This window comes from Gallinula chloropus, assembly GCF_964237585.1.
Source record: "Gallinula chloropus genome assembly, chromosome: 4".
Taxonomy (NCBI): Eukaryota; Metazoa; Chordata; class Aves; order Gruiformes; family Rallidae; genus Gallinula; species Gallinula chloropus.
In genome coordinates, this window is record NC_140088.1 from 26,516,480 (window position 1) to 26,542,898 (window position 26,419).

General features: G+C 34.6%; 1 protein-coding gene across 1 annotated transcript in view; it reads right to left on the reverse strand.

Moving 5' to 3' along the window:
• Window positions 1-1,003: 1,003 nt before the first annotated feature.
• PDE3B (phosphodiesterase 3B) overlaps window positions 1,004-26,419 on the reverse strand; it is an 87,955-nt gene continuing 62,539 nt past the window's right edge. The window contains exons 2-16 of the mRNA XM_084264034.1: window positions 22,783-22,833; window positions 21,670-21,918; window positions 19,440-19,582; window positions 16,283-16,389; window positions 14,231-14,441; window positions 13,625-13,698; window positions 13,028-13,131; window positions 12,001-12,135; window positions 9,781-9,892; window positions 8,914-9,027; window positions 7,027-7,226; window positions 5,034-5,237; window positions 4,477-4,638; window positions 2,837-3,086; window positions 1,004-2,501 (exon numbers count right to left, since the gene is read on the reverse strand). Coding sequence (XP_084120160.1) covers window positions 2,275-2,501; window positions 2,837-3,086; window positions 4,477-4,638; window positions 5,034-5,237; window positions 7,027-7,226; window positions 8,914-9,027; window positions 9,781-9,892; window positions 12,001-12,135; window positions 13,028-13,131; window positions 13,625-13,698; window positions 14,231-14,441; window positions 16,283-16,389; window positions 19,440-19,582; window positions 21,670-21,918; window positions 22,783-22,833 — 2,343 coding nt within the window. The 3' untranslated portion in view covers window positions 1,004-2,274. The remainder of the gene's footprint in view (window positions 2,502-2,836; window positions 3,087-4,476; window positions 4,639-5,033; window positions 5,238-7,026; window positions 7,227-8,913; window positions 9,028-9,780; window positions 9,893-12,000; window positions 12,136-13,027; window positions 13,132-13,624; window positions 13,699-14,230; window positions 14,442-16,282; window positions 16,390-19,439; window positions 19,583-21,669; window positions 21,919-22,782; window positions 22,834-26,419) is intronic.

Consider the following 26,419-nt stretch of genomic DNA (forward strand, 5'->3'; position numbering starts at 1 on the left):
TTGCTCTTAGAGTAACAGTTGGTCACATATTGCATATATGTAAATAACAGACATTTAAAGGTGGATTTTGAATACATTCATAATTAAACATATCTTTGAAGCAGGCTATTTGAACTTGAAAATATCTCATTGGAAATACTTATTAGCATTATAGTTTATTAATCACTGAGGTTTGGTACTTGGTTCTGAATTTTAAAATTGCTTCAGTATTTCTAAAGAGTTTAAGAGAAATCAGAAAGTGGTTGGCAAAGTTGTCCCCAGATATAAATGCTGCCAATGTCTTAGTAAAAGATACAATGTTATTTTTATCATTTTTATATTAGTTTTTAGTAATTTTTTTAAAAGGCAACTAAATTGAAAACCGTCATGTAAAATAATAAAACTTTAGACATCTGCATCTTTTCTTCAGTCAAAGCAAAATGAAACTGAACAGTATTAAAACTTTTTTTTATATACAAACACATAGACTAACATAAAATGCTGAGAATACAGCATACAGAAACAAGTATAATTTCTGTAGTCTTAAAATTATCAGTTAGGAAATTATATGAACAACAAATATTAAATACAAATGAATGATCCATAAATGCCAACTTCAATAGTGCAACATTTTATTAATGACAGAAATATCTGGTTTTAACACTGCTTGTGTTACAAAAAATGCAGTGATGGTAATGGTGACAGCAAAGGGGGATTCGGCACTGAGTATATAAAATAGCAAAAGTACATCTCAGTGGTCTTCTAAATGAATCAACAAAAATCTTACTAGGGAAAATAAATAAAGAATTCCTTTCAGTTATTTAAACTGGCCAATCAAAGAGCAGAATGAAAATTTCTTTGTGTAAAACAGTGGATTTACACAAGGTTATCCTCAAAACGTTACCTTTTTTCAAGTCAGCTGATGTAAACACAAATATGCTAACATACATTTAGCAACTTGCACATGTGCATTTGTTTTTATTCAACTGCACAGCCTAAATGTTTATTACTACAAGGTGCACTTTTAAAATTAGCTTTGTCTCGCTTACATATACCTGTAGCCTAATTTATGCTGCTTTTTTTTTTAGTCAGACCTACAACGATAGTGTTTCTAAAAATACATTTGTGTGGATTGTCTATGTTTCTTATTTAAAAACTCAATCATCAATTTAGTACAGTGATGTTTATCTTACTATTAGGATCTACATGAAGTTTTCATATTCTGCTTTCCATATGTGTATTTCAAGATGTACATCAAACTGAAGGTAATAAAATCTGTGATGGGAAAAAAAAGAGATGTGGGGCACATTAAAATACACTGGCCATTTTCTGTCTTTTTTTCTTTAAATCTTTAATTCTCCTAAAGTTCTACATACAAAGAAAAAATGAAATACGATCTTATTTCCTTAAAATTTAATACCAGAAATCATTGCAAGATAAAAATCTATCATGTGGTTGACTTGTTTTTAAACAGGAACCTGAGTAAGGGCAGGAAATATAGAATTATAACTACAAGAATGAAATTCCTTAATAATTTAAGTAGCTGAACAGGTTTTTAATGTTTTACCACAAAACAGCAAGGCTACAGATGATAATGGCCTTGTATTCAATGAATTATCATGAACATCCACTGCAAACCTGAATATTTTCTGCAAAAATAAAACATTAGTTTATGCACAATAATAAAAAGCATCAGAAATAGATGCACCTGGATTTTTTCTTTTTTAAACCACAAATATCAGAATTAAGCATTTATGTCACAGTCCTTGAACAGTTGCTCTGAGATGACTACATTAAGCACACTATTGCACTAAGTAGACACCCCGCAACAGGCGTGCGCTGCAACAGTAACATAGTTTTCATATAGGCACAGACTTCTTATTCATGTTCAAAAATAACATGAAATAAACAAGACAATATTAGGATTCATCCCACATTTCCTTGTTAGCAAAAAGTTCTTGCCACTTTGGTAATCAAAGTCACTGAATGCTTTTAAAACTGCAGGTACCTCAAGGAAAAGAAGAGTTCCATATTCGGCAAGGCAGCATAATATCAGGATATTTTATACCAACTAAGGCATAAAGAACTTTGCATCAGGGTATACAATACTCAATATTTCAATAAAGTTTCATATTCTGTGTGGCAAAAGTGCATAGGAGTGGGATTCCACTAGAGCAGAAAGAATCCTCTCACAGTATTAAGGCCTTTCAATTTTATGTGAACTGTGTCAGGCTAAAGTCAACACAGTGGAAAAAAAAATAGGCTATCATCATACTGGGCACCACTGAAGTTTGCTTAGCATGTCTTGTCTTCTCCTAGTTGTCGCTCATCTTCTTCATCAGCTTCCTCAATAACCTGAATTTCATCTGCTTGAGGTAAAGATGAGATCTCAGTCAGCAGTTTAGCTCCTTCAGCTTTTATTTTTTCTTCCTCTTCAATCACTTTCTTCCATATTTTGTGGTTTTCACTGAGATGGTGTATTAGCTGGCAAAATATTCGTCTACCTTTTTTTCTTTGAGCTTCTGTAAAATTACAAGCATATTTTATTGTTTGAGATTCAAAGGCATTGTATTTCACACATACAAAACCAATGGCACTTTATAAGAAAGATGCATACATTTAAGCAGAAAACCCCATGGGCAATTATTTGGAATATTTAAGTAGTGACATGGCAAAGGATAACAATGAGTCTCTGTTCAAATTGCAAGTCTCCTGGTATCAAGAAAAAAATTTATTAAAGGAGTAAAATTTATGAAGTAGTATAATTGCAAAACTACAATATTTGTACTGTACAATTTGAACTGTCTGAATCTATTAAATGGCAACCATATATGCCAACCGAAGTACAGAAACTTACTTAAAATAACATCATCTTCCATTTCCTCATCATCAGTCTCTAACTGTGCTCCATCATCATCCTCAGCACTTTCTGTATCCTCCTCCTCTTCATCAACCCACTGCCCTGGAAGCAATCCAGCTGCATTATAGGAATTACAAAGGGGGCCAACTATGTGAGTGATGAAAGATTCTTGCAGTTTTGCAAGTTGTGGAGAAGAACGATCCATGAAGGGGCTTATAGGTAATCCAAGACTTGCTTCTTCATCACCCTGAAAAAAAAAATCAAAAGGTTATCAGAACTTCTCATAAAAATCCTTAAAATTCTATCTTGAAGATTACTTTTAAGAAACCAAGTAAACATCACACGGATTGTATCTTTTTATTAGAGGTAATAATAGTGTAGACTAAATACATGAAAGTGTAAGTTTGCCCATTTAAAATGAAGCCACATTGTGGCTCAGACTTGCAGAGCCCATAATCCTCCCTTCAGCTTTGCTGCAAGATACCCTTGTGCATGGATGGACACCTAGTTCTACTGGAGCTGCTCGTCCTCTGCCTTTACAGAACGGCTTCAGGGCAGGCAGACACAATGTCAACTGCTGAGCTGATGCACAGAGAAAATGGGAAAATAATCAGCTAGAGTAAGGCATTCTGGGAAATGGCTTCCCCCCAAAGTCATAGGAGATGAAATGAACTAAAATGTCCAGAGTGAAGTTGTTTGGATTGGGGATTTTTTTTTCTCATTTTATAAACTGGGGAGGAAAAATATTGAACAGTTGCTCATACACAACTTTGAGTTATAAACACTTATCCTGGCACTTCTGTGGACCTGATAATTCTGTGAAAAAATTCTTCCTAAAGGAGTAATTTAGAAAACAAAGGTCTGACAGCAAGTTTAAGCACTTCAGATTATTACTGCTATTGCTTAAATCTCTCAAGTGATTTTGTTGCTTACTTTATCTTCCTAGTTTGAAAAATATTTTTCAGTCCTTGGTGATTGCCTCATAGTTAACCCCTCAGAAAGCTGACTATAAAATAACTGAGTCAAAATGTAAAATATATCTTGGGGACCTTACAGAAGTTGCAAATGCAAAAATTGGCAACACATTTTCAGACTTGGTTCCAGTTAATCTTGATAGGATTACTTATCAAAGTTCCAATGTAAAACTCTTATTTACATTTTAATACTATTAGTTACTAATGTGTATTTTTAATATTTAATTTTGTTTAAGTTTTGAAATATCTTCTGTCTTTGCACTAAGAGGTAGCTGAATATACATTTCCAGTCTTGTGGATTCTAAACATATACTTTGAGCTGAAAACACACCAGTGAACTTAACATCCCAAAGTGGAAGAAGTTATTTTGGTTTCTCAGCATCACCCTAAGAAAAAAAACCCAAACAATCTAATATCTGGAAACTGGACAACATTGGCGGGGGGGCTTCTTTTTAGGCTTCTAACACAACTGATAGGAGATAAAATATTGTATTAGTATGCTGCAAATAAAAATACATGTTCATGTATTCAGAAAGAGAAGACAGAAATACCTTACATGTAGATTTAACACAGAGAATAACGTTTAATTAGTTACACATTTGGTAGTGCAAAGAATTGATCATGTCTGACATTAAAAAAGAAAATTAACCTTTCCATACTCACCTGCTCATAAAATTCATTAACAATGCCTTCTGTCCATTTCAGATGCAGCTCTCTAACTTTTGCTGGGCCATTAATATCTGCCAGTTTGATGCATATTTGGCAGGCCAGCAGGCGGTCATTTTCATTGCTCCATTCTATACCATGACTGTTGAGGTCATTGACCTGGGTTGAGCACATACATTTTTTAAATTAAGTTAAAACTATTCATCAATGGAGGGTTTTTTAGGCCTTGGACAACAGACATTTGCATTATTTTTTTCTATTTTTCTGTCTTATATAGCGTAAAAAAAAAATTACTATCTCTGAGAACACAGAATGTGACTTAAGATTGAGATCTGTGGGTCCCTATGTCATACCTGCTAGGTTTATTAGGAAATCTACAAAACAATCTACAACACAATCTACAATTGTTTTGTACAAAGAAAATACTCTATTTGCATTTTTGTGTAAATTAAATTTAAATAATATAAAACTCTAAATACAAGTTATTAATACTAAATACTACTGAGTAGCAACATCACTGTCTACCTTGGTGCAAACACTAAAATATAACAAACCTTGGCATTAAATTCTGCAAGGAAATCAAAATGCTTCTTGAGATCTGTGGCAAGGATTGCTTCAATCACTAAGAAACGAAAACGCTTGAATTCTACATGATCAAGATTTGATAAGAAGTTGTATTCTGGTCGTGACAAGAAAAGATTCCAGGCAGAAGCAGCATGGTGATTTTCTAAGACTGATCTGTCATTGTAGAGAACAGCCTAAAAACCAAAAATCAGGAATGACAGTGTAAAGATTTAAAATTATAATTAAATATTCTGAAGCTTAAGGGCTAGTCAGAAATGAGCCTTAACTAAAAAATAAAAAAAACCCAACTATTGGAAATTATGTTTTGTCTTCTAGTTTTGAGGGTTAAAGTGAACCAGAAGCGGCAGTTAAGGAAAAAACCCCAACCAATTAGCGAATTTTTTTTGTTTCATTAAAAGTTCTTAATGATGTCTTAGTTTACCTGTACGTTCACACTGTAGGCATACATATACAAACCACTTAAAATGCATTTTGCACTCCTGGCACTATGTGTGGAGTGCACAGGTTGACACATAAAACAATGCAAAGAACTCAACCAAACCCCAGATCTAAGTATAGGTTTTTAGTTATTCTAAATTCCAGTATTGTAAAAAAAAACCCAAACAAAAGGAACTCCCAACACACATAAGAACTTTGCTTAATGAGGAGTATCACTAGTTTTCAATGTGCAACATTTAATGCTGATGAATACATTTTAACTGCAAATGAGCAAACTAAAATATTCAAACAGTAGTGGATTTTATTCACAACTCCCACGTTTATACAAAACATCCTAGAAAATAATTAACTGAATATATATTTAATAGGACCTGAAAAAATTATTTGGAAAATGGCAAAAAATATTCTTTACATTTTGAGGGAAAAAAAATATACATTTTGAGGGAAAAGAGAGATCATGAACAAAATGAATGTGCATGTTTTTGAAAATTAGAATTTAATGTCTGTGTTGATTGGTTTTATTCTTCCTTGTATACTGTTTTCAGCAGAAATACCTAACTACCTACAGCCTAAACATTTTTTCACAACAAAGAATTGTTGAAAACTGACTGGAAAGTTCATTTTAAAGTCTCCATCTCCTGATAAATTCCACTGGATTCTGTTTCACTGTTAGTATTGCTGTTGACAATGCTGTTATTATTTAAGTTTCCTCCCTCTAACTTATTAAAAGCAAGTCAAACAGCCATCATAAATCTTCTTGTCCAGATAATATTGCTCTCTTCAGATAAAAATACGTCACCAGGCATCTTTTCTTCGTTGCTATTCCTCCCAATTCTTTTGTGAGGAATTCTGCCCGCCCTTTCACCTTACTTTTTTTTTTCCCCTCTGCTTTTTTTTGCTACTTTTCTCTTCTTTACCTGTTTTGTCTTAACCTTTTAGACCTTGAAGAACATAGAACAGAGAGGGAAGAAAGGAGATGCTAACAGCAGAGTTGAATATGGAAGATAAAAGTAAAAATCCTTTGCTGATTTCTTATTTTACTCCTCCCCTCCCTTAAAGGAAATGACTATTTACCATGAGGGACTAAATTGAAATACAGATATTAGGTGATGCAGTTCATTGGACTATTAGAGGAATCACCTTTGTTTTTAGGATTTATTGAAAACGCTGCTGTGATTTCACAGGACTCCCAAAATGAAAGATATCCATGAACTAGCTGCTTAGACAGTCCTAGGGCCAGCTGTCTATAAAATAATCTTTAACATGCACTGATTTATGTTATTATTTTAAATTTTGTAATTAAAAATTATTTTTGCACACTTATGCACTCTATATGTACAAAACACATCAGTATTTATCAGGAAAAAACCAAGTATTACACCAGTTAAGTACAAATTAATTCCCTGTTTCTTAAATCTGGCAAATGATCCTCAATACATTAGAGTAGTGGTACAGAAAAGCAGAATTTTCATTACTCTGATTTCAGATACAGACAAATCATTTTCTGGTTAAAGAATTTCTTACCTGAGGTGCATTTGTAGCCACCAGAAAAGCATTTGTGCGACCAGGGTGATCATAATCGTGCATGGCAGCTGCTACATATAAAGCCATTAATTCCAAAGCAGGAATGTTTGATGCCAGAGAACCATAACTGTCATCATCAATACAACAGCTTCTAGAAGAAATATAGCTGACTTGAACAGGGGAAATACCACTGGCTTCATCTAAGAAAATTGAAAGTTCAAAAAGAAAATATTTTTTAGAACTGTATTTCATTCATATATTAATACATTTTAAATGACTGTCAGACCCTATTGTGACCATAATCTTTAATCTTAATGCAGTTATCCTTTAATAACTCCTTAGTCTGAGTTTTAACTACAGATCTTGGAAAATCCAAATGGATACCAACAGCTAAACATTACTGCCGAAGTTCTCTGTCACTTCTTTGCCTTCCCCTTACTGTCATGCTACTAAAGACCTCTTACTGTTGTGCAGTCCTGGAATTTTATTCTGTTCTTAAAAGGTCAGCACTATCAGCATCCTACAGTTCTTCTCCAACCTTAATCCAACCAAAAAAAAAGCTCAATCAGCATCTCCCTTAATATTTCTATAATTTGCCCATTGAACTTGCAGGTGATAGTGGAAGTTACTGCACAACGGAACTATCCCATTAAGTTAGAAATGTTTGCTCAATAAGCAGATTCACAGTTTTATTCTCCATTTTTTCCCCTGGACAAAGACACTACTTAAAGAAATAATTAAAAAATACAAAAGTACTTATTTCATCACTGCCTAATAAAAAGGGGCTCTTTTGCATTAATAGAGAGAGGATTAAAAATCCTAGTAACACACTGGAAGAGGTCAAAAGTAGGAAGAAAAAAATTCTTATTTTATTTTTTTGTAAAGGGAAACAAAAGAGGTTTTCTAACTTTTATTTCCTACAGTCCCAACTCTTGTAATACTTGGAGAAAGAAAATGTAATAGGGTGCAATCACTGGATACTGGTAAATTTTGAAAAAAAAAAAAAAAAAAAGAGAGAAAGCTGACGGCAGAGAGGCTGGTTACTAAGAAATAAACAATGTATCTGTATGATGTTCTGTACAGTTCGCAAAGGTCTTAAGATCGTAGCCCTTTAAAACCCCTGCATGTTGCCTTTTTTTCTTGCACACACAAAACACAGTTCTTACAGCATGCTTGATTTCCCCATTTTATTTTTCTTATATGCACACATTTAAGTATGAAAGTGGTTATTTAGAATAATTATACTTTACTTACTACATATTTTAGTAAAAATTATAAACCTAAATTTAAAAGTTAATTCTTTGAAGTCACAAGCAACAATAAAAGCAATATTAGAGCCAATGTCATACAAAATTTGAAGTCTTTATTTCTCTTTCAAGGATGGTCTTATACAGTTACTAGTGGGGTAGTCACGTCAATGCCTGAATATATGCACGCGATACCTAACACAGAATTCTGAAGCACTCGTTTTTACACTAAAACCATTAAGCAGAAAGCCAATTAAGTTAAATACATTGGGGTTTTTTTCTTTATTCTACTTAATTTCTCAATAAAGTTAAGAAATATTAGTCTAAAGTATTTCAAATGCTACAAATATGCTGACCGTAGCAGTATACAAAACCTCCGTTCAGAATAGGACATTTGTGAAATGAACCTGTATTCCTGGCTAATAAACCAACCACTACTCATCTAATAATATTTCCAAAACCGTACCACATGTTATTTCTGAATGTCGTGTACTACCACTGTGATATTTCCACTGCCTTTATATTGAAATACAGAAATATAATTGAGTGATAAGGAGTTATTTGTTTTACCTATTGTAACTTCATTAAAACATTCTTACAGCAAAAGAAAAAAAAAACACAAACTTATGTGGATACAGACCCATATCACTTTCCATTATATGTTCATTATGCATTTGCTGAAATCCAGGAATGGGCCGTGTTGTCAGATACCATACTGCATGAAGAACGTCTGTGGCATGTATACGATTGTGATCTGAAAATTATCAAAAAATAAGCAAAATTATTATCTAAAATACAATCAAAAGAAAAAAAAAGACGTCATGCAGCAAATGTACTATACGGATATTTGATAAAATATAAAGGAAAAATGCAATTTAAATTGTTAGTAGAGGCGATATCACTGAACATTTTAAAGAAAAAAGTTAGATAAACATCAAACCTCTTCTAAGCATACTTGATCCTACCTGAGAGTCAGAAAGGGATTAAGTAGCATTTTCAAATCAGTGACAGTGAGCCAGCTAGCATTGCTGATACCTACAAGCACCTGGGTTGGTGCAAACATCTGAGAGATGGGTGTGGGGGGTGTGTGCATGAGTGTGGGGGGCGTGCCTTTTGTTTTGCTTTGCTTTCCAGTAAATTTGGCTGCCCTAAACAGAAAGATGAATAACAACTGTCAAAATTCTATATTTTCTTTTTATTCTATTACTGGCCTAAACCAAATTTATCTTAAATCAACCAGTATTCTCCCACTGACTTCAGTATGTTTGATTCAACTACTCATTCAAATTCCCTGGGTTATATTCAACCTATATATTAACAAATTCAGTTTGGGAGTCCACCAATTTTTTGCTGCAATTCATTAACTTTTTAAATTTGGATAAATGTATCAATTAAACCTATGCTAAGTTCAGATACTGCCTAGCTCTGTATTAAACATTAGCTAATACACAGATTAATGGAGATACGTTAGCGTAAAGAAAACCATACGGGACTGGCCAGTACTTACAAGGAATATCTCGGTAGCCATTTTCTAGTGCACGGAAGTAATTCATGAATTCTTGAGTTGGGATTTTGAAAATTTCAAACAAACCAGTGTCTTGAAACAAGGTGTAAGTTACCTAAATACATATTAAAATTTATTTTAGTCTGAAAAGTATACCTAAGCATTTTCTGCTTTAACCATAAAACCATTCCCATTTCTAACATTTTCCTTCATGATAGAGATGGAAGTTACTAAAATTCCATTAAAGATTATCTGAAAGCTATTGTCATATGTATGTTGAATGATTTTTTTAACACAAAAACCCTGGAATTTTATCATCCTTTCCAACACAGAATAATAAACACTTTTAGTTTTTTACTGATGTGTTCTACATATAGCAGATAAATTTTAATTATAATAAATATTTAAATATAATAAATATTTTCAGAAAGAAATCGTGTTTTATTCCATTTAGTGACCTAAAAAGAAGACATTTATATTCCTACTTATGACTGAAAATTTCAAACTACTTAACTATAGTAGGAGAACGATTATTATTAAAAAAACCCAACCCAACTTTGTATTTATTTTTGAGACTTTGGCAAAGGAATCCTATTTCTTTTATTCATTATGACTTATCTCAGGTATTTTTAACAAGGCTTTCAAAAACATACTCAGAACACCCACACATGTATACACTGAGCAAATATATTATGGTTTACAAGTAGAGACTACAAAACCTAACCCTCTCCCAAGACTACAAATATTAAGAAAGCTTTTCAAAACAAGTTGCTGCTGTTCATTTTTGTCACTTCTTTCTCAGACACTTAGGAGACAGTAAGTTCTGAAATGTGAGAGGTACTCAAAGGAACGTGAGAGCAAAATGAGGGGACGCCCCACCTTCCACCTGTCCCAACCATTCTCCTTACACACACACCCAATCTAGGAACATTACAATTGATGATGATAAAATACAGTTTTTAATTGGTTCTTAATTAAAATATGTAACAGATGCTTACAGCACAACAGACAAGAGGACTGGGGCGGGAGGAGGAGAAGGACAAGGAGCACATATACATACAATATCAGGAAGAACTGATATAAAAACCTGCACACTGAAGTACTTACAGGTTTGAGCTATCCCCTAGATTGTGCACAAATGAAGTGCAAACTAATGTGGACCACAGAGTACCAGTAAAAAACACCACTCTAAAAAGTAGACTGTGGTACTTAAGTCTGTCAGTGGCAACATTAAAAGTTGCCACTAACTGAGATGACAAAAGACCTGGAAACATTTGACCAAACAAGACTAATTGAAGATTTTAAACAACATTCAGAATATTGGGTGATATGAAAGAAAAGGCTGTTTCTAATGACAAAAATGAAATTATTCCCCCTGTTTTTTCTTGTCTTCAGCACAGGTGTAGGCCTATGGTTCCAACTGCATCTCTGCATCTGAGTGCTTGTAACCTGTTTCCTTCCCTCCAGCTGACCATTCCTAATACTGCCCTTGAACAAGAGTAACATGCATCCCACTCAAAAGTAGGAAACTCTGATAGTAGCAATAAAAATATTTCGCATTCAGATCGGAAGCAAATCCAGCTCATACTATAGCTCCATGATTGCTAAATCCAGTATAAAGAAAGAGACAGAAGCTTTGAGATGACATTGATGAATGGGAGAGGCTGGGAAAGAGCAAACAGGATCATACTTTTGCACTTGCCAGTAGATTGGCTTCAGCACAACATGAAACTGCACAAAAGAGTAGTAAGTCAGAAAGAGATAAAAGGGATACTACATGCAGAAAGCAGCATGGAAAAAAAATCCCATTGTTTGTAGGATCAAGAGGCAAAAGACTGCCTAAAAGATCACTTCTCTTCCCCCACAGGTGAGGCTCTGGCAGAAATATTTTACTGAAATAAAGAAAAAAGAAATGGTTGACAAACAAGGTAGTAATTCTGAAAGCAGGAGACAATTTTTCATAGGAAATGGTACAGTATAAAACCTTCTAAGCGTGAATCTAACCTATTTTTACATTGAGAATAAAATTCAAAAAATTTGGAGCAAGTTGTTTACAGGTAAATCACTTTATGGTTTACAATGAGATGGAGTACATGAGAAATGATATTTCTAATTCTCAAGTTAGCATTCATAACTATGTTGACTGCAAAACTTGACAGTTTAAATAAAACATAAACACAACAGTTTTATACACCCTCCCTCATATAATAAAAGACAGCAAACCTGGCTAAGGATCCTTCCAGACTGGTCTCCCATTTCTTGTACAAGGTCAAAAATTTGGAAATTCCAATTGTTCATCTTCTCCATTAACGAATCATGGTCTAATAACATTGTTTCTAATGTAGGACTCTGCTCCACCTGTATGAGCATAAGATACTTCAGCAACTTTAAAATAACAGCAAAAACTAATTCCAGAGCAAACCCATGAAAATGATAAATCATTATTGAACGTACTGAATGGTGCTGTAACTATGGCTATGAGTAAATAATAAATCAGTAATAAAAATGGCTGTTAAAGGCTTGGCTTTTCATATTTTGGAGCAGCAGATTCCAGAGCTTTCAGAGACAGTGCTAAATTTTCATTCTTTTCATTGTTTTAAAAACAAGTTAATAAAGTAAATATCCATAGGCTAACAAAACATTCACTGAGCTTTAAGAGTTCATTAAATGAACAAGCTTTAAAAAAAAATAAGTGCAGAAACCCAAAATGTTAAGTAAAGCTTAAACCATTTGTCTCCCTGCACTTCCAATATACTGCACTGTATGAACATTCATCTCACTGAAACTGCCACATCTTTCATAAAGTTCTAAGAGAAAACACTAGCCATTCAGTGTTTCAGCCTACTATCAACAGCAAATCTACACAATTCAATTTGGATCAACAAAAAGTTAATTATAGAATGTGTTAGGTTGGAAGGAACCTTCAAAGGTCATCAAGTACAATCCCCTTGCAGTAAGCAGAGACCCCTTTACCTAGACCAGGTCGTTCAGAGCTTCATAAAGCCTGAACTTGAATACCGCCAGGGATGAGGCTTCTACTACCTCTCTGGGCAACCTGTTCCCCATCTTTCTTGTCATTTGCTAGTGAAATTTATGCAAGCTGGAAATACACAATTGTTAAATGAAAATCTGAATACCACTGATACACCATTTCCCTTCAGAAATTGCATTTCTTAGCAATGCAAAGACCTCTTTACAGCATGTTAGAAAATATGAAGAAATTGCAGGCTTTTTGCAATCACATGCTTACAAGCAGGTTATTTTGTATTTGATCAATCATTTCCTTCCTTTCATCTTTTTTCTTCTCTGTATGGTGGAAAGTTTCTTTTGAAGTGTTAGCAATTCCAATTTCACCTTGAAGAAAATATATAGATAAATCCTGTATCAATAATGTGTAAAATACTACTGTGTAATAATTCTTGAACCGATCATACAGATTCCTCACAGAAGTATAAGTAACAGCTTGTTTCTAAGAAACTTTTATTTAAGAATATAATAATGAAGGAGTTGTGAAGGACAACTAGAATGTAGCTATAAGTAGAATGTTTTACTTGCAAAAAATGGTTCAGTGATTAGTTTGGCTGACATGACAGAGAACTTGTTTTATATAAGTACAGAACTATAAATCTATGAATAGAAACCTATTGTAAATTTGTTACTCTGAAGAAGTCAATATTTTAGATTATCTAGATTATCCCAAGTCACAAACAAAACCAAAATATATACATTAATTAATTTAAATATTGGGAAAAAATCATGTAGAAATAGAAAATGTTTCATTTAATTGGTTTTATTTAAAAAAAAAAAGCAAGCTGATATCAAATGCTTGCTTATTTTGAAATCTCACCTGACTTTCTGTCTTTATATTCTGCAAATTCTGCTTCTGGTGTTTGCACAGGCTTGAGTGTCTGACGTCCACAGCTTAGAGAATACATGAAAAATATTTACAACTTTAATAATTTTCTTATTTTGCTACTGTGTTGTACTGAAAAATACCTGCAAATTACTTTTAAAAAGGCATACCTTTGAGTATTCCTCCACCAAGTGACCTTAGTGTTTCTCTTAAATTTGGCACGTACAGATTTAATCTGTACTCAGAAAATAATCAACTGTCACCCACTCTGGATTAACTTCCATGAATTAACAAACTAAAGCTAATTATTTAGATAGTATTGAGAAATACAAAATGTAATTCCCAGGTAGGAAATCCTCTTTTTCTAAAAATCTGTAAAATACTTTTCTCTACAATAACTGCTACTTTCAAAGATGAGTCATTTCAAATCAATGGCATACATACAGCACTTAGGCTTCCCTGGATAATATAGTTACAGATAAGAGCACATGCCTTTTTTTCTATACTAGTAGATAGGTATTGTTCTAGTTCTTCATTTTAATCTTTGTATTCTTTTTCACACATATGAAGTTACAAAAAATGTAACAGAGTTTACAGTACCTGCTACACATATAACCTACAGGTGTTTTAACCTGCTGCTGAAAATCTGTAGAACTAAATGTGTATCCTGGAGGCTTATGTATATTAATGCTTGGTTTTGTAAGAAAATCAGCAGTATCAGGGAATTCTACAGGTGACCAGCTGCTGAAAGCCCCACTGGAGACAGATCCATGACTAGGTGAACCCACAGGACTCAGGCCAGGAGAAGCACCTTTCAAAACAAACATGACATGGGATTCAGATTACAATAAAAAGACTGAAATTAAATTACAAGAACCTTTATAAATTGTAAAGAATTTCTTAATTTTTTAAACACTGTGTATAGGTCACAGTGTTAAACATATAAAGTAGCTACATCAATTCTAAGTTTTGATATCTACAACTACACATCAGTTTAGGTTACACATCTGATGGGCAAACTACATAACGTTATAACAACTGGCTTTCAAGATTTGGTTTTGGTTTTAGCTTTGGCAAAGATTAATCATAAGCTGAAACTTTCCATATTTCTTTCTGATTTTTCAGTACTTTTAAAAATTCACCCCCCTCCCAAATAATCAAAACCAGTTCAGTATCAATAACTGGCCTAAACAAAAAATATTTTACTTCATTGTCTTGCAATAACAAAAAAATATGCTTGAGACAATTTTTAAAATGAAGTAAAAAGACCACAATGCTATAGTCATTCTTTTGAAGCAAAGGATTAAAGTGGGCAGATACTGGCCTTTTTTGACATTGATGTACCTTTTTTATTGGTATGATAGTCCACCTAAATCCACCTAATAAACAAATTGGGGGGAAAAAATACCTGAAGTTTGCCCACGGGTAATTAGATATTAAAAAAAACTCCATATCCTTAGGTCCATGATATTCCCCATTCCTGTCCAAACAATAAGCTAAGCTTTACTTGAGGCTTCTGTCTGGGAAAGCTAGGAAAGCAATCTGGTAAATCTGTACTTTGGCTACTCTGAGCCTAACAAAAATTTACAAAAAAATTTTGCATTAAACCAAAACAATATTTCTTTCCCTTGTGAAAATATACAAAAGGCAACTTATCTACAAGTGCCCAAGGTAAGTTATGGCCATTCTAAACATACTTCTATCTAAAGAATAAAGTGTCCTTGAGCAAAATAATGAAGTCTTCAGAGGACTTTCCAAAACTGAAGCACTTAATCTGAAGGAAATATTCTATCATAATTTTTATGATTGCACAGTATCTGATAACAAATTAGAGAATATACAGTACTCTTCTTAAATAAGGAATGCATGAATTTATACCTTTCCAACAGTTGCGTAGGCTACACTGACTTGACTCACACACCCTAAAGAGTAGCATATCATTATATTATTTGTTTCAGCAAAAGACAAGATTTTTCAAGGTCCATAGTGCTAAGTGCAGACAGAAGTTTTAGAAAGCAAATGCCGCTTCACTTCTGCAAAGAACTTGAGAAGCAATTTGAAAACTCCCAGAACTAAAATAGATTAATGTTGGCCACTTAATTTCATCCTTTTTAGGTGTACACATTCAATGGGGTTTAACGCCTATCATTGTGCTCTGTATTTCCCACAAGATTCAAAGTAGAAAAGCACAGAAAGCAGCCCAGCTTTTTATGATGACAGAACCATTGAGAATGTGCAACTTGTTGCACTGACAGTGTTAGCATATAGTCTACTCCAACTTCTCCCAAAATTTGTTTAAATATTCATCTCAGAGAGCCATCAGGTATTCAGGAGCATCTAAATGACTCTGTTCCATTAAAAAAAAAAAAGCCCCTTATATGTGGGAAAGTTGCATTTTTCAATGGGTGCCAATCATACTGAACATCAGAACAGTCTGTAGCTACATAGCATTAGGTGAATAGCTGATATTTCCACAAAGCTGCTAGCAGTGTTTTTGAGTATTCTTAGAAGAATATTAAAAATAAATATTTATAAATATACACAACATGAGCATGCTATTTTAGTACTAAATTCTCATTAAAAAAAAATTGAGTACCCAAAGTATTATCTTGATATCCTGACACTAAGCTATACAAAACTGCACAATCTTACCTGCTCGCCTGGGACCTATATGATGAGGCAATGTCATAGATGATGATCTTTGTTTTGGCATTGTCAGCAAGTTTGCACCAAAAGATCCATTTGAATGAGATCCTTGGCTGAAAATAAAACAGTAAGATTTTTTTCTCTTTCCTACCTTACTTTCCATTTTTATTAAATGAAGTGCTTATATAATGGCCAGACTGGTCTGTTACAGGTCCACTATGGTTCTAGAAAGAGAGTACTAGAAAAAAGCTGAATTCAAGATCAGTTAGAAAATACATGACAATTATATGGAATAAAAACTGCTGGTACTGGATGAAAGCAACAGAAACCTTTATGCAGTCCTCAAGTGAAATGACAAAATAAGCAAATTCAGACCACATGCCATAGGTTTTACTTTCTAACATGGTATTTGCTTTTCTTTAACATTTTTAGAAAGCAGGCTATTTTCTAACAGATCTGAGAACATTTAAAAGATTGGTTACTTTGAAACTACCATTATAATCTTATGTAGCTACAGCATGCTTTTCAAGAAAATTCTGCATGTCTAATTAATTGGCTTATTTATTATAATCTTAAAACTAAATCTGGTTTTGACAGTCATCTTGTAGTTAAATTGTTAAACTTGATTGTTGAATTATGCCATCTGCTGTTCGAGGCATGAAGTTGCAGTCCAAAATTCTAACAGTTCTTAGTGAAAAAAAAAATGCAATATGCAATTAAAAGCAAATGTATACATGAACTTTAAAGTGCAAATACTTTATATAAAACTAATTATTTTATTTCAGTATGGGAAGACAATATTTGCCAAAACAGATTTAATCTTGTTTAATCAGATTTCAAACAAAACGTCAAATACAGAAAGAATACTTGTCATATCCCATTTGTTTAAATACATACATATAAAAAGCTATTTAAAGAATAAACACAGATTCATTCTTCTGAAGACTAATGCTAACATGTTATTCAACTTTTAAAAATGTTTGGTTTGGCAAGTGGTGTTCGTACACTATTTGTCATAGCTTACATGTATTCTTTTAAAGCATACAAAAATGCTGCAGCAGTATTTACTGTAGGAAGACTGGATGCTACATAAGGTCAGTTCATCTTGAACTAGTGTTTGAATGAGAAACCAAACAAAAAATTGCATGCAAATAAAACAGCACTGCTTGGATGTATAGAAAAAAATCTTCCACATCAACTCAGGTTTCATAGGAATATTAGTTTATTGTACCACCACATAATATATTTCTTAATTCAGCTGGAATTCAGTTGAAAGCAGTCACTACATATAATATTTTTAATATTTTTTTATTAGCTTTCTTCCTCTAGTGAACAGCCGTTTGTTGTTTCACTCTCCCTTTTTACTAATAGCCTCCTCCTCCCTGCTTCTGTTCTAACATTCATTGGGTCCTTCATTGGGTTGCTTCAGCTCCCCAAGTCATTTTAATGCTGTGATTTTCCTGACAGTTTAAGAGGCTGAGTCAAAAGCCAGAGCCAATAGCACAAAGTGCTCCAGGAATACCAGACTGCCTCTTTTGGCAGCAGGAACAGCTAGGTCAGTCCAGCTATTTCACCTAAACCTTATCTATAAGGTAAGCACCCATAGGGGATTTTGAGATGATTATATCTTAAGTAAAATGGAAACTGGTAAGAACCATCACTGGAAGATGCACAGAAAACGCATCACTGTGACAGTGCAAGTGCGGGCAAGAACTCTGAAGGGCAGGATACAAACCAGAAACAAGCAAACACATGCTGTAGGGCTTCATGAGGCCAGACAGGAGCAGGGCAGGGGAACTTCACTAACTAGGAGTGCTAGTCATCAGGGTCAAGAGAGAAGTGATGGAGTATGAGTGAATGGTGCTTTTTGCCTACTAGTACTTTTAACTGGGTGAGCTTGAATAGGTTCTTTGGTCAGTAGGAGCTGTAAGGAAACCCTCTGTAAATATCTGCACCAGAAGTGCTGAGCCTCAAACTGAAGTTTAAAGTGATTGCTCCGGTCTCTGATTAATTCCTGTGTATATAACTGGGGAGATTCTTTCAAACACTGATAATGACCAAATCAGCATGAAAATACAATCTTTAAATTACTATTACTACGAGCATCATCAATTATATTTTACATACAAACCACAACTAAGTTTTACTATGTAAAAAATTGAAGAGCATATTATATTCAAAGGGGAAAGCCACTGACAAGGGTGAATTATTTAGATGATTCAGTTTAAAATGAAGTATAATATTGATAAATAAATTCTTCAATGTTGTGTATATAAACTTTCATCCACTACAAGTAATTATCAGATATCAGCATACTACCATACTTTCCTTATGACCCATGTAAAGCCTTTAAAGTCGTGAGATACAAAATTTTGTTTTTAAAAGCAGAAAACATATCTTTTTACAGACTTAAGTTGAACACAAGTTCAATCATCCATTGTACTTTTCTTACAAGATATTGAGCAAAGTCATGCACATCTACAGATTTAAATAACATAAAATGTGTGAAGCTTCACTCATATAACACATTAACTAAAAGGAAAAAAAGTACAGTTATTTTAATCCTAATTCAAATTGTAATCTTAATTTTGGAAATAAAACTTTATTTGCATCATATTGACTAACAGGTAAAGAGATTACTTAATCTACTTTACTGCTTGCTTGATGACTACAGCAATAATAAATGTTGCAGTACACACAACAGTGGCTACCAAATGCAAGAAAGTTATATCACCTTTTTAATTAGAAAACAAATTTTGGGGTACGTGGAAGTTGGAAAGGGATACATAATTTAAGTAGAAAGGAGGAGGAAATCAGTAAAGGGTTAGCAGTTAAGCTAGTTTGTTTTGCAGTTGTGAATATTGGACTTTCTTTTTGCCATCTCCTACTAAAACTGATATGCAGGGCTACATATTATGACAGAGCATGCCATTCAACCTCAGAATGACCTGATTTCGACTTGAGATCAGAGTTGCAAAGTATAGTTACATATATATACACAATTAACTTGAAATATTTTCCAGTTTATGCCATCAGAATTTGGAGATTTAATTCACAAGATTTTGCATTAAATACTTCCAGTGCCAAGTTCCAGTATTACAGACACAAACATTTTAGAAAGGCTACATTTATTATTGCCCTTAAAACATAGTTAAGCGCTTACCTTGATGTATTATATTCCTGATGAGTTCTCTTGCTGTTACCCCGTTCCCATCTAGAAGATGCCGATTCTATCGGTGGAATGCCAGAAACTCCTGAAGCTCGTCTCAGCTGCGGTGCTGGCAGACTATTCCTGCTATTTAATCCCTGTTGAGTAATTTAACCATGGTTAAAATCTATATAAATAAAACCAGACATTAGCATTTTCTTTATTGTTTGTGAAGACTATTGCTAATATCTTATAGTGAAATGGTAATTAAGGTACCTTACATTTACTCTTATTGCTCAAGAACATAAAATACGCAATCAATCAAATTATTTTGCTTATTAGGAATAACTATTTTTCATATCTCTTTTTTCTTTTCCCCAAATTAAAATATGCAATGATACTTGTATTCTGAAACCCATGTGGTCCAACAGTTACTCTTCAGAGCGTTTAAAAATTGAGATGATCTAGAGATAGTTGCTGTAGGATTACAGATCCTTTTTCTACACTTACCGATGTGACTCTCCAGCTCTCAGGATAGCCTGAGATTTCAATAACTCAGATGCTAAATATTGACAGTGCGAGCATCATGGAACTTGTGAAAAGGGTGATACAATGCACAGGGTGAGTTTTGGTCCACCAAGTCTCCCCCTCTGCTTCCACACCATCCTCACAGCACCTGGGAAGCTTCCCAGGCATCTCACCACCCCCAGCCTGGAAGCTGTGTTAGTTTAGGCACACTGCAGACTAAACACTGGGAATCACTGATGTACTTGAACACAAAGTCCTCTGCAAAGCAGAGCAATGGCACTCAGCCCTGTATGGAAATAACTCAGGATCTATTACCTCCACCTTACTGAAATATCCCCAGAAAGGCATATCCATGTTTAAATACCAACTAGTAGAAAGGATAAGATCACTGAACTGCAAAGCCAGTTCTAGCATACCTGATAAAACTTTTGTTTAAAATACAATGTATAGGTTAATAAAGTCTCTCTGACTGCATTCAGTCCACAATCGGCTTGTTAACTGATCCCTAAGTTTGGCCATTCAATGGAGGGAGGGGGAGTGCAGGGGGAAGATTCTCCTGCATAATACAGACGTGTGTAACCAGACCTTGAAAAGTAAAAAGGATGCCAGGGAAAAAAAATATTTAAAACAAAAAATCCTAAGCAATATTTGCAGTGTTGAGTAAGGTCTGTAGGGTCATGTGTGTGGACAGGTGACCCTTGGATTCTGTCACTTTAAAAGTCTGACAGAAATAATGACTTGTCAATTTAAGCTTCATCAGGTGGCCAAAGGTCATACTTAACTCACAAAGGTATTACATTATTCAAAAAAATGAAATAGTGTTGACACAGAAGTGCAGTTTCTTGCCCTGAAAAACCTGAAAACTGTTTTGAGTCCTTGATATGGGATGTACCTTGACTGTCTTTGCTTTGTTGCAAAGCAAAGCCAGAAAGGTGGAATTGGACAGACTGAATGAGATCACTGTATTGCCCACAGAAATATGCAGCAGTCCTTAATCAGCTTGATCAGAGAGGGAACAGGAGAAGCGTATTCTGAGTGCTATCATACAGTAATAGTGCTCTCAGGTTAGAATGGACATGAATATAACCTGTGTCCTCTCTACAACATGGGGAGCACAGCAGAAAATCCCCAACATTGGAGGAGAAAGGTCCCTTCCCTGAAAAAGCACGTGTTAGCACAACATGGAAATAAGGCCTCAGCACCTGCAGTTACTGTTTCTTCTTCCTGGCTGCTCTAAGAACAAGGAAACACTGGAGATATGAGCAATCTCCAGAACTTTCTCTACTAGATAAAGCAGCAGAGAATAAACAAATATGGATAGCAAAAGAGTCAGGACTCCAGATCACTCTATACTAGCAAAGTCACTGGTAATCACTATACAAGGAGGAAAAGTTGCTCTGGAAACAAAATTTAGACCATGCCAGAAATCAAAGTTCTCATGAAAAGACTTTCAAGTTACCACCAATAACAAGGCCAGGAGACATCGAATAGAGATACTCAAGTGTTTCCTAGAAAACTTTTACTTGCCTAACGTGTGATAACCGTTACAATCATGATTCCTGATAACAACAGAAATTCATTAATCTAGCAAGCAGTCTACTGTCATATGCTAGGAAATCTAGAGACGTTCTTACATGACGGAAGTAAAAAGCATAATTTTTATTTCTTGTTTTTTAAATTGCAACACACACGTGAATGAAAATTAAAGTAATGTGACCTTGAGCAGCTTTCGATCTCCTTTTTCAGCAGGATCCTCTATTTCAGGACACGGGAAGAAACCAGGGAATGGTGTGAATGGACTAGCCTTTGGCCTGCATGTGCCTGAGAAAGCACCAATCAAACTGTTAATGCTTCGAAGGGAAGAAATCACTTGTGGTGGAAGGGCTGAGTCATTCAGGAGGTCTGTTAGCATGCTCCGAGCATCATTTAGTAATGAAAGATCAACTCCATTTCCACTGCCAGCATTCTAGAATAGATGGAAACGTTGCAAGCATTAACATGTCAAAGCATTTCACCGTATTCTAAGCTTTAAATATGCAGCTTATCTATTACAAATTTTTAAAATAAATTAAAAAATAAGTACAATCTATTTTTTTAAAAGAACACACCTACAGACATATTCAGACACTGATTTTTGCAGCATTTTTCACACAATAAAAAACATTTCAGAATTCAACATCAGCTTTTGGTTTATTTTTCTCCATTTAAAATAAAGATACGGAGTAAATATTTTCTTTTTTTCTTGTTACTTTCTCATAATTAAAGTTAGGATTCTATCTTTTCCAATAATATCAACAGACATTTCAGCGGCCAAACCATTACAAGCCTCTTAGAGGTACAATTTCCACAGCCTCATAACTTTTTTTAACCCTGATTCTACTGAAACAAACCCTAACAATTCTGTCCAAAAAGTGATTAGTTTTTACTTGGTATAAGTCTCTGAATAGGAACAGCAATAGTTAATTACAAGCCACCGTTGATACAAGAAGGGGGAAGGGGGTGAAACAAGCAAGAAAAAAGTTGAGAACCTTGTAGACCTGAGTTTGGTAACATTGCTGAGGAATCACTTCCTAACCTTCTGCTAATGGGCAATTCAAAGAAACCATTTCCATCTTAACTCTAAGACTGTTCTCACGTACATCACAGAAAGTAGATCCCTGCCAACTAGGTCAGAAGTGCTAAATATCAAGATTCTGATACATAAGAGCTAGAAGGTACTAGGACATGCCCGGTAAATAAAACATCGACAGATAAATTGAAATCTGGAAGCTTACAATCAACACTTTACCACATCACATTTCACAAAAAACCAGATTTATAATACACTGACCTGGTAATAGGGCTTGTACCATTGCTTCAAATCCCAGTCCCAAAGTATCATCTGTAAAGAAAAAAAAAAAAATAAAAAAAATTAGGTGATATGTTAATGCTGAAAAAAAACAATGGAATAAATCTTGATTACGTGATGTAACTTTCTCCCTTCAGGTTTTTATAGGTTACTTAAGCCATTAAATGCCACCCCGGTAAAAATCCTAAAGAGAAGTTTGAATAAACTGCCTGCAACAGAGATAGCATGATGACAGAATAATTCCATTGCTTTATACGCTAAATTAGTTGGTGATAATGCTTTCCTGCTTCTATATACATCAACTTATAAACGGAAATCTATTCTAAAACCTCCAATATATTTTATAACTTTTTTCTTTCCAGAGCCAAACAGTAGCAATTTTGTAAATGCAGTGCAGAAAGCACAACATTGACGTATTTTTTTTTTTTTTTTTTTAGAGACAAAAAGCTCCCCAATATATAGGTTAAAACCCGGTAACTTTCTCACAAGAGGTTCTTTACTTTCTTACAAGAGGCTCTGTTAGGGTTTGCTTCAATATGGCTACAAATTTACATGTTCTGAGTAACTTTGCAAAACCCACCAAACCCACAAAAGAACGTCAGCAACACAATCCGAAGATACTATCAGCTTCATGTACGTCAACAGCACTCATTTAGTTTTTCTTCTATACCAACAAAAAATAAAAACAACATACAAGAAATTAAATTCAGATGTCTGGTTTGTTTCAAAAGTCTTTGCTCTTCATGACTTCTTGAGAGGTTATAATTCTTCTCTGATAAATTGATTCATTTGCACAACATGCATTCAGAAGTTAAACAAATATAGAGACAACTCTTTTTTTCCTCTTTTATGTAGCTACAGAGTACAAATACAGTGCTAAGACCTCACTTGGTAGTTCACATTCTGCAGTCCTGTAAGTTTTACTGCTTAATTTTATAGATGAGCACTAGGTTTGGTTTTGTTCCTCTAAGACTAACACATCTTGCATGGAGAAAACACAGAGTTCCAGGCTGGCACCTGTCCAGAAGGTGGTGCAGAGAGCATCAATAAAGAAACACAGACTGACATGTTGGCAGTACGCAGGCAAGGGCAAGCCTTTCTCTTTTGTCATCTCCATAGATACACCATTAAAATGTGTTCAAAGTTAGGAGTTACGACATCTACTTGCTATGAGAAGTGAAAAGATTGACCATTAAGCATATGCTTAATCTGGGAGTAAGTTATGCTTTATCAGAAAGTCATACTGTGCAAAGCAAGCAGATCTAAGTCAAGAATAAAGAATTTTAAGTACTTTAGGGGTTAAGTGATTAATCTAGCTACTGTCTCCTCAGTCCTTTTTTTGTTGATGTTTTTTAAACTAAGCATACGAGATGACTGTTCACCTCTCAGTGACAAGTATTAAAATAATGACCAACATTTTCTGGCCATACCCATTTTGTGCAATGCATTTGGGTTTAGCATGCAAAGATGAAGGTGTTTTTTTTTTTCTTTTATAATAAATTAAAATGAGTCGTCCATCTGAGCAGGTTGAGGTTGTGGGTGTTTTTTTTCTTCATTCTCAGGTTTTTCTTTCCAGAGAGAAACAGAGTAATCTTTTGGTTTCAGACTGTCCTCCTAAACTCAGACAGGGAGACTGCATTAATCTGCTTCATTGACTTTTGACTCAACCAGCAACAAAGATCAGATGTCCACGAGTTTTGTTAGTTGTGTTAGCAACCTTTGATACTAATGGTCCATGAAGTTGCATCAGCTTGCTTGCAATCTTGCAACCTCCATTAGGGGAAACGAGGTTTCCCTTCCCCCAGCTCTTCTAATACTTTCTTTTTCTTTTAAATATGTGTTATGTTAGCTAGTTTTATTTGTTGTGAATGAGATCTTAATGAAATAGCTACATGCTCTTGCTAACTCCAGAACATTTCTGTACCAACCTCTAACTACAACAGCTTTTACTGATGCCATCTCCTTTATTCATCCTTTAAGCTATTGAGAGCTTTTGTGTATGTGTACTCATATGTACACTCATGGGTGCTTACATAAGCTATACTGTTATAATTTTGGGGGTCAATCTATACCACTAAAAGAGTTCAAAACTTTCCTTTTGACTTCAGCCCTGCAATAGTAAAGAAACAGGCTCTAAGTTTTACAGGCAGAAAATACTCAGTGGCAAGTGTTACTGCTATATCTTGTGGGCCATGCTCAACCTGTATACACAAGGTAAAATCTACTTTCAATGCAAATGATGGTTTGATATTCTAAATGGCTGGGTGATGTTTTACACACAATTTTATTTAAATGAAAAATTTCACAGCTTGGATTCTTGATTGAAAATTCTCTGTTTTCATTTAAACCAGAAGATTTACACTGCTCCACTGATACCAATTTTACAACAAAGAAACTGAAACAGTTTAAAAAATAAACATAACTTAGGTTTACCTATATGTTGCCAACAGAGAGGGTTTTTGGGGGGTTTTTATTATACATCGCCCAAGAGAAGACAGGTGCAGTGTATCATTAACACAGCTACCAGGTTACCACAGCCTATATTAGCTGTAAAATTTTCAGGGGTCATCCCATGCACCACAAACTGAAGTAATTAATATGAGCACAAAGTAGCAATAACTTCTACTAGGCACAGTGGGGAAAATGCAGATTACTATACAACGAATATTTTTCCACGGTAAATACAACTTGGTGCATCTCTATACTAATCAAATCCTCACAGGTTAATACGCAGGGGGTGTTACTACTTTTTCTTAGATGGCTACGACACACCACGAGATGGCACTCAATTCCAGGAAGCCTCCCCCGCAAAAACGATTTCGGGAGAAAGGAACAGAATGCAGCAGCATATTCCTTAAGAGACCTCCTGAGGAATTGAAATGGCTTGAGACAAGGCGGGGGGGGTGTGGGGGGGTGGGGGGAGGGTGGGGAGGGACGGGACGGGACCGGGGGTGAGGGGTGTTAAATTTTTAAAGGTTAACAGCTGATAAATTCTGTTTCTTTACAAAGGTTTCTCCGTTTAAAGAAGCGTGTACTCTTTACCATTCTATTCAGAATGTAAGAAAACCACACTTAGTTTAACTAGCCTAACTCCTTGCCCTGCAAGTTAAATCTGGAACAATAAAAAAGCAGCCGTTTCTGAGTTATTTTTCTTGAGAGTTTGTTAGCCAGAGCTTTAATTACTGTGAATTGCCAACAAAAGTTACAAAGTATCTCCAGAATTGCATTAATCTTAAAACAGGAGTAAAAATGATAGAGTTTATTTTGACTTAATGTGAACAGATCAACAGACCTTAAAATAAGTCTGAGGCAGAGTCTCAGCAATACTTTATTTTGCAACCGTAAGACTTGTTGCAGAAACCTCTGTACTCTGTAATACTGTGATTTTGCAATCCATTGCACATAACAGTTTTCCTCACCTCCTCCAACAAGAAACACCTGATCTAGGAGGCACTTGAGTCAAGCTTCCAAGCTACAATTCGTGTCTCTGCTAGGCAACTCACACACTCTGGCTTCTAAGCATCCATTGTCAGTGCAAAACACCACAGCAATCACACAGCTGAAACTCCTCTGCAAATAAAACTTTGGTGGATTCTGATATTGCAGATGAACTTCTGAA